The following is an 8,605-nucleotide window of genomic DNA, read 5'->3' as shown; positions in this document are numbered from 1 at the left end:
TCCCCCTTTCCGCCTCCCCTCAAGTTTCTCCTTCTGTCTGATTAAATGAGAAGGAAGTGTGGGAGTGGTGGTTTTGAAGCTCTCCCTTTAAGAGGCAGCCTGCAGTGACGAATTGTTGAAATTGCCATTGCAGGATGGCATTCCGCTATAAATTCATTGTTCCACCTCCTCTCATCTTCACATTTCTCTCCCTTCTCCTCTTGTTCACATCGACAGACTGGGGATAACAACAACAACAACAGGAAAGATACAGGGAGGGGGCTTTTACAGAAATCCAGGACGTTTTCCGCTTCTTGGGCTTTTTTTTTTTTTTTTTCCCTTTTTTTTTTCCTTTTTAACCATCTCACCGGAGACGATCGAGGCGGTTTTGGGTGCCTGAATTTCTTCTTTCCCCTTCTCCTTCTTCTCTTCAAAACAAAAGAGAGCAAAAGAAGGAAAGGAGCGCACCGGAGCCCGAGAAAGTGCCGAGTCGCAGCAGACCTGCCCCTGCTGCTGCTGGTGATGATCCGGTGACTACAGCAGAGAAGTGGAAGAGGAGCGGGAAGTGCTCAAACTTCTCTACTTGCCGGCTCCGAGCCGTCTCTCCTCCTTTTCCTATCTCCTCGCTCTGCCTTCCCGGCAGCAGTGATTTGGGATTTTTTTTTTTTTTTTTTTTTTTTTTTTTTTTTTTTTTTTTTTTTTTGCCTCTTTCTCTCTCTCTCTCTCTTCCCCCTTCCATGTGCGCCCGGCTCTTCCCTGCAGAGAAACACAAAGTTCACACGCGAGCGGCTTTTGTTGACATTTTTTTCTCTCCCACTCACACTTGACTTCGGGAGGGAGAACTTTTTTTTCCTTATTTTTATTATTTTTGTTGTCTTTTTTTTTTTTTTTTCCCCTTCTTCGCACCTCTCCTTTCCCTCCCATCCCTTAACTACGCTGCCCCACTCCGCCGGCCGCCTCCCGTTATTACCATCATTATTACCACCACAATTCCCATTACCGCCGCCCCGCTGCCCCGCGCCGAGGCGAGGATGCTGCCGGCGCTGCTGTGGCTGCTGCTGGCCACCCGTGCCGGCCGCGCCGCGCCGCCGCCTCCCGCACCTGCCGAGCCCGGCGCGCCGCCCGCCCGGCCCCCCGCCCCCGGGCCGCCCCGCGGGGCCGTGCGGCGCCTCGACCCGACCTACGCGGGGGGCGGCAGGGCGGGCTACGTGCTGTACGCCGGGGGACAGCGCTTCCTGCTCGACCTGGAGCGCGACGGGCCGCGCTGCCACTACCGCGGCACGGTGGACGGCAGCCCGCGCTCGCTCGCCGTCTTCAACCTCTGCGGCGGCCTCGACGGCTTCTTCGCCGTGGGCCGCTCCCGCTACACCGTGCGCCCGGCGCGCCGCGCTCCGCGCGGAGATGCCGCGGCGCGGATCTACGGCGAGGGCCCGGCCCGCGCCCCTCACGTCTTCCGCAGGGAGAGCTTCAGCTTCGAGACGGTGCCGGCCCGCACCAGCTGCGAGACCCGAGACCCCGCCAGGCCGGCGGGCGGCGACGGGCGGCGGCGGCGGCGGCGGCGCTCCGTGTCCCGGGCCCGGCAGGTGGAGCTGCTGCTGGTGGCCGACGCCTCCATGGTGCGCAAGTACGGGAAGGGGCTGCAGCACTACCTGCTCACCCTGGCCTCCATCGCCTCCCGGCTCTACGCGCACGCCAGCCTGGAGAACCACGTGCGGCTGGCCGTGGTGAAGGTGGTGGCGCTGGGCGACAAAGAGAAGGGGCTGGAGGTCAACAGGAACGCCGCCACCACGCTCAAGAACTTCTGCAAGTGGCAGCACCAGCACAACCGCCTCGACGATGACCACGAGGAGCACTACGATGCCGCCATCCTCTTCACCCGCGAGGTAGGCATGGCCCTGGCTATGGGCATGGCCATGACAGCGACGAGGTGTCCCTCGAGCCTGGGGTGGCCGGGCTGCCGGACGTCCGGCCGCCCTGCTCGGCTTTGCCCGGTGGTTGCCGCCCCGCTCATGGATCCGGCTCGTCCATCGGGCAGTGCAGCATCTCAGGGACCGGCACCCAGTGCCGGGAATGGCAGAGGGCTTGAGATTTGTGTATGTCCCCTGCCCTGTGCTGTCACCCCCGCCGTGGGTTCACCAGTGCAGTGTTGGGACCCCAGCCCGGTGGAGAGGTGGGAACTTTGATCGTGCAGCTCAGCCTGATGTCACTTTGCTTCAGACTTTGTCCTGTCTGTCCCTGTGAGATGTTTAACACCCGGCTCCTCTCGCTCTGCAGAGGTGGTCCAGTCGGGAAGGGCTGATAGCACTTCCTAGCCTAAATTAGTCCCCAAAGAAAGCTGCTTAGGGAAAGTGGTGGAGAGCACCTTAAGAGCACAGACGTCTTGCTTGTGGAGCACATCGGGACGCTATTTCCAGCGAGAATAGCTCCACCGCGCTGGAAGCCAGCTGCGCTTGCGGCTCAGGTGTAGGACGTAAGTGCAGACCGCAGGCAAACAGGGCTGCACAAGCTGTGACTTGGGCTGCTTGGTGGCAAGGGGCTGCAGTCCCTGTGCTGTCCCCCGAGTGGATGCCCTGATCAGCTGTGGGTTGGATCTGCCTGTGCTGCCCATGCAGAGCTGTGCCTCGTTGCTGCACGATGGGTTGTTGATTAATTACATTGCCAGAGGTCGTTAAGGGACATTGCTCTGGTAGACATGTGGCCGAGTTTATGCAATGAAGTTCTGTAAGAATATCCCTTCAGCGGTTTGGGTTTGGTGTTTTCTTTTTTTCCCTTTCCCCAAGTACGAAAAAAATAACTGCATGACTTTCCGTTCATTTGAGTTCTCCGGCTTTGCTACATCGTAGGAGCCTGCCAAAAAGGATGCTTTGGATGGTTTGTGGAAGGAGCTGCTCCAGAAGGGGGAAAAAAAGCGCCTGGCTTGCTTTTATGGCTGTAAATAGTTGAAACATTAGGTTCTGTGTCAGGCATCACTTGTACAACAGGAGCCCTTTTTAGCAGTTTAAAGCCCATCAGTGCAATTTGCAAGCTTTCATTTTTTGATCACTATAACCTGAATGAAAGCAGGCTACCTAGACTGGGTCAGAATGTTTTTGGGTTTGCTGTAAACATCTTTTCTAATGGCTTATTCAGCCTGGGCCAGAATCCATCACTTCTCTCTGAAGAGTGTTTCTCTCTGCCAGTATTCCCACTTATTTCCCTGGGCTATATGACAAATCTGAAACTAGGGTGGCAACTGTGAACCTTAACATCAATTATTTAGCTAATTTGGACTGAGATAGGATGTGACTTTAAGTGCAGTTGCTTTGCAGATGCTTAGCTGTAATTCTTTGCATGGACACCCTCCTGCCAGAATAAGAGGGTGCTGCTAATCAGTAATCCACTTTCAATGACTCATGAGCAATGCATAGAATTACCTCTCTAGGATGTAAATAGTGCAAAGAATAAACAAATCACCATGGTTCCTGTGGTCTCCTTCCACTCTTAAGATGCAAATGTTGCTTGCACTGCTGCTCAGGGCTGTTTCATGGGAAAAAAAGCACAGACTTGTGTTTTCTTGGTTTACATTTTAAGAGCTTTAACTCTGGGATTAGCTGCTCGATGCAGTTCAGGACAACTTAATCTGCTTTAATACTTTGCTGTGTGCACACGGACATTGTTTGGCAGCGTTTGACTGAATTAAGAACCAGACTAGAGTTTCTTGCTACATGTGTTCATGATGTTCTTTGCAGAGAGTGTGTGTGAGCCCACACGATTTTTATATGCTTACCCTTGAAATGTCAACATGAATCTATTTGCTCCCTGTGGAATGTAAACACGAAAAGGGTTAAAGGATGAAAAAGCAGTGGAGATGTTTCCTGGAGAAAACAGCCCTGCTTTGAACTACAGGAGAGGATTTTTTCCAGTTTAGCTTTTCAATGAGAGTGGCAGCAGTTGGCAGGAGAGCACCACTTTTACAACTCTGTTTTGGATGGATGAAGTTGGTTGCTAAGCTACAAGACGCCGAGCCGTGGCTGCATGTTTTGACGGGCTCTGAATATCGTCATGCTGATTTTTGAACATCCAGATGTCTCCTTCTGAGTGCCTTGGGTTTCAGGCATTGGGCAAACGTGTGAGGTACATTTTCCATCTTGTTTACTAACTGAGTCCACCTTGAGCTTCTGCAACAGAATATTTGCAGATCGTTTGTCAGCTGAATGCGTGGCCTCAGTTGTATGGAATTGGCTTTGTGTAGATAGAATCTACATTGTGCTGGCTGGTGCCATACAAATCCCTAATATAATAATTATCTTTGTTCCAGACTGGCATTTGACTGGATGTTATTTTTTTACACCAAAAGAGGGCTTTATTTGACTTCTTATATGAAGGAAGAATCCCGACAGAATTCAGCAGTGTTGCTTCATCCTCTTTGGTTGCCTTTACTTCTTTAAAAATATATTAGTAACCATTGATAGACTGAGACTGCATTGGCAGCTCTCCTTTATTATTAAATTAGTAGTGGTTCACATTATATTATATAAGTTCAAATTATGTTTGTCATCGTCATCATCATTCATACTAGGAAGTACTTCCTGTAAAAAAAGTGAGAAGGAAATTCACTGATTCTGAGTTAAAACAGCCGCTTACTTCTGGTCATAATCTCTATTTAATTGGATAAGGGCTTTAAAACAATTATACTGCAGATCACACTAAATCAATATGAACATGAATTCAGTTTGGGGTGATACAGGCAACATCTTAGAGCTGTTTTTAGGCTTTGTGTTGCTTATCAATGATGGCAAGGGTCCATTAGCTGCAGTGGGGCTTCTGTTTACTCTGTAAATGCAAGGATCACTAGAGTTACATGTCTGGCCATTGTGAAAACCTTAAGTGGACACAGTAATCATCTGTTACTAAATATTGCAGAAATATAGTTGGGTTCCACAGTGATTTTTAAAATCTGATATTGAGAAGTGTATTTTCCCAGAGGTTGCCATCTGTCTTTTGTACCCACGAGGAGCAGGATGAAGCATAGCAGAGGTCTGACTTGACAGTAAGCAAATGTGATAATTTTCTGATATTTCTAAATTTCCTCAAGGCAGCTTGACCATAACAGTCTTAGAGATTACATGGGTCCCCTGCTGTTGGACTACTTTGTGGTTGAGTCCTTGGCAGCAGCTGTAAATCTTTGGGCCACATGGATCCTAGAGCATCCTCTATGGAATATGGTGGTGCAAGGATGCAATTCTGGTGGCCAGGTGACTCTCCTCCACCCTGTAGAGAAGTGGCTGTATGGTGGGGAGGAGGAACAGCTTGCAAAGCCCTCTTTCCCTGGAGATTAGATCACTTGTTGTCCATGGCAGTGAAGTCAACAGCAAATTTAGAGTTTATTATGTTTCAGCCTTTTTCATAGTGAGCAGTTTGCAGAAGCTGGAAGCAGATTATCTTCAGATTTTTATGGGTGCAACAAAACAAAACACTTGCAAGATTCTTTGCCACAGTAGCAAAACAGATTAGATGGGATTTGCAAACTGCAGTTGAACTCACACTGTTCTTTTTCTGAGGTCCAGCCTGCTCTGCAATTATCCTCTAGAATCCATCCAGTCTATTTCATTAGTGGCCCTTAGTTAAATTTCAAGTGAACTATTAAATGCATTTGGACAAAATCCAGCTCTCTTCCTCTCCCCCCAGTTCTGAATCATCTGAAGATTAAAATAGATGTTTCTCACAGTAGATACAGACATTAGGAGCAAGAAAAAAATCCTTTCCTGAGTGCTTGTTAGCATCATCTGTGATAGTACCATCATGCCTAACTCGAGCAGAGGGTTCATACTAGAGCCAAAGGCCACTGTCCTGCCTTTTTCTACACAGTAATTATATGAGGCTGGTGTGTTTGATTCAGTTTAACTGTCCATCTGGCAGTGCTGTTGAAATTTAACAGCAAGCTTTGTATTATCTAAGCTCTGTAGATGATAATTTCACTGCATGGAGCACATGCTTTCTTTGGCTCTACTTCATTCATCTTTCCTTCTCAGTTTTTTTTTTTTCTTTTCTCTGTTATCATATTCCAACAATTATTATCCCCTAGCAGTAAGACAAGTCACAGGACCAATGGTCAATAGAATAGATTTCATGCATGAAATCTATTATTTCTGTTATTACTGTTAATTATTATTACTCTGAAGAAATTGTAGTGTGATGTGTATACCAGTTTTATAGTATTTTCACCAACTTTGTTGTACATCAGATACATTTAAATAATGTCCCTAGGGAAAACAAAGTGGGACATAACTGATAGAGGAGAAGTTTGAATCACCCTCGTCTGGAGAGATGGTGTGGAGTTTTCCCACAAAGGAACTGTGGCTTAGACAGGTTAAATCACACATTTTTACTTGGTCATCAGTCACCAGTTTCATAACTGAAACTTCTCCTCCCCATGCAACTCCTCCTTCCAAATGCTTTATGTGCATTTTGTCAGAATTTTTAAATAACCCGTAGTTTGCCTAACTCTTCTGTGTTTTTTTTTTCCCCAAATGCTGAAGGCCCCAGTCTCATATTTATCATATAGAGCCCAAAAGCAAATCACCTCAATTCTTAAGCTAAACTGCTGGGGAAATACATTTGGGTTTTGTTTTGGCAGGTATCACCATTGTGGTTTTCCTCAGAAGGTAACCAGGCTGTGGCCACCCTCTCAAAATGTGGCCAGGGGAGGACAGAGCAGTAACCCAATGAGCCTTTCCTCACCCAGGATCCTTTCTGCTCATGTGAACATGACATTTTGAACCACGTGTGCCATTCCAGGTTGCTGTGACATCAATGAAAGTTCACCCACTTTGCAGAGGAGCTCATAGCAGGGTGGATGTGTGTGTTCCTAACACCACCTCACCCCACCCTCCCTGCCCAGGCCTGCGGTGGGAACACTGCTGCAGGAAGTTGGAAAGTCGTGCTTAATTCCTTCCTCTGCTGGAGGCATTTTAGGTCTGTATCGCCCACCTCCCAGGAGAGGTCCTTAACCAGGAGGTCATAAGCTGTTCCAGGTGTTAAGGAAACTTTCCACCCCTCTGACCAAAGGTCTGTCACTGTTTAGTGAGTAATTCATATGGTGAGAAGGAGAGGAATCGTGACCTGAAGCCGCTGAGTGGAGCGCAGTGCTTGGAGCAAGGTGGTCTGGGTTCCTCAAGCACGGAAAGGAACTGTGTCTGTGATTTGCCACAGGCTGTTCAGTGGGAAAGAAGAGGGATGAACAGTAGGGACCAAAAATTGGGTCCCTTCACTGACTGCACTTCAGCTGCAGCCTGGGCTAGGGAAACCTTGAGCCCAGGGACTGCTCCAGGAAGAGCCAGAGCACCCTGTGAGCTTGGCAGGAGCCTAGTGTAGATAGTAAGGTACTCTCCTAAAAAGATGCTTCCAGCAGGCCTCATCCCTGGAAGGAATTTGTAGCTGGATCACATTCTTACAGGGAAAAGGCTTGAGCTGATGAGCTGTTGCAAAGGGACCAGAAGAACAAATGAACAGAACTGTAAAGGTTTTAGCTGTGTTTTACAAGAAGGTGATGTGCAGCTTGGCCTGCACAAAGCCTCATCCTGTGGGTTCCTCTCATTCTGGTCTGAGAAACTCTGTAGGCTCAGCTTCCCTCAGGGCCAAAGGTGGAGAAACATGTGAAACATCTGAATGAAACATCTGAACCCCAATAAGCTGAGTGCCCAGCTGTTCCAGGCTGTGGAACTGTGGCATTTTGGGGCCCACAGGATCCCAAACTGCAAGCCTGGTGAGGGGTAGGTAATTCAAAAGACCTGAGGGACATGTTCTTCTGTCCTTAAATCCCACCAAAATGTCCTTGTTGGTGCTGACATCGTGTTTTGGATCTGGTCAGCGGGCTCTGACCTAATACCAGGTTTCACTAAACAGTTTATTCTTGTTTTGAAACCTACTGTAGAACACATTTCAGGTGAAATGAACTCCCTGCTCCAGCCAGGACATGGTGACAGTTACCTCCCTTCACAACAAGGCCATGTATACATGGCAGCCAGCCAGCTGCTCCTGATGGATTTAGGATGCCAAGAAAACTTAGCCTCTAATGAGCTGTCTAATTAACTACTAGACTTGTGATGTACAACTTAGTTTTACTAAGCCATTCCTTTGCCAAAGTTTAAGTCTTAACATCTCTTTCCTCCTGCACAACAAATGCATTTCCTTGTCATTCTTCTGTTTTGAAACTACTGTAAAGCAGATCAAGGGCCAGGCTTCTTTCCTTCTTTAGAAATGTTCAAAAACATTCTTTAATGCTTCTGCCACTGTTTCAAGGCAGTTGAGCATCCACATCTGAGTAGCTGATTACCTTTCTAGTAGAATCAAAAAAACCAAGAGTGAAATAATCATTGGAAACTGATTTTATGTATCACGAGTCCCCTCCTTCCTCGTGCTTTATCTGGAGTATGAAAAGTTGAGGCTACCCACACAGATTTTTTTAAGATTGCATCATTACATTGAAGCCTGTTTTTAACAAAAAGTTAAAATATTTTCTAGGGAAATAAAACCTTCTACTGTACTCCCAGAAAGTTTACTTCATGAAAGTAGTAGACTGCTTTCCAGGACTGCCCAGGAAAGCAAAAAACAAATGTAACTATTATGATTCTGCTAATGAATAATC

At 47.7% G+C, this 8,605-nt stretch overlaps 1 protein-coding gene across 1 annotated transcript in view; it reads left to right on the top strand.

Annotated features, from left to right (window-relative positions):
* Positions 1 to 689: 689 nt before the first annotated feature.
* The window catches only part of ADAMTS5 (ADAM metallopeptidase with thrombospondin type 1 motif 5), a 33,000-nt gene continuing 25,084 nt past the window's right edge, over positions 690 to 8,605 (top strand). Inside the window, exon 1 of the mRNA XM_068180436.1 lies at positions 690 to 1,862. Within this exon, the coding sequence (XP_068036537.1) occupies positions 1,011 to 1,862 (852 nt within the window). The 5' untranslated portion in view covers positions 690 to 1,010. The remainder of the gene's footprint in view (positions 1,863 to 8,605) is intronic.

The sequence above is a fragment of the Anomalospiza imberbis genome, chromosome 2 (genome assembly GCF_031753505.1).
Source record: "Anomalospiza imberbis isolate Cuckoo-Finch-1a 21T00152 chromosome 2, ASM3175350v1, whole genome shotgun sequence".
In the NCBI taxonomy this organism is placed as follows: domain Eukaryota; kingdom Metazoa; phylum Chordata; class Aves; order Passeriformes; family Viduidae; genus Anomalospiza; species Anomalospiza imberbis.
Note: the sequence above shows the minus strand (reverse complement) of the source record. Positions and strands in the feature narration are given on the sequence as shown.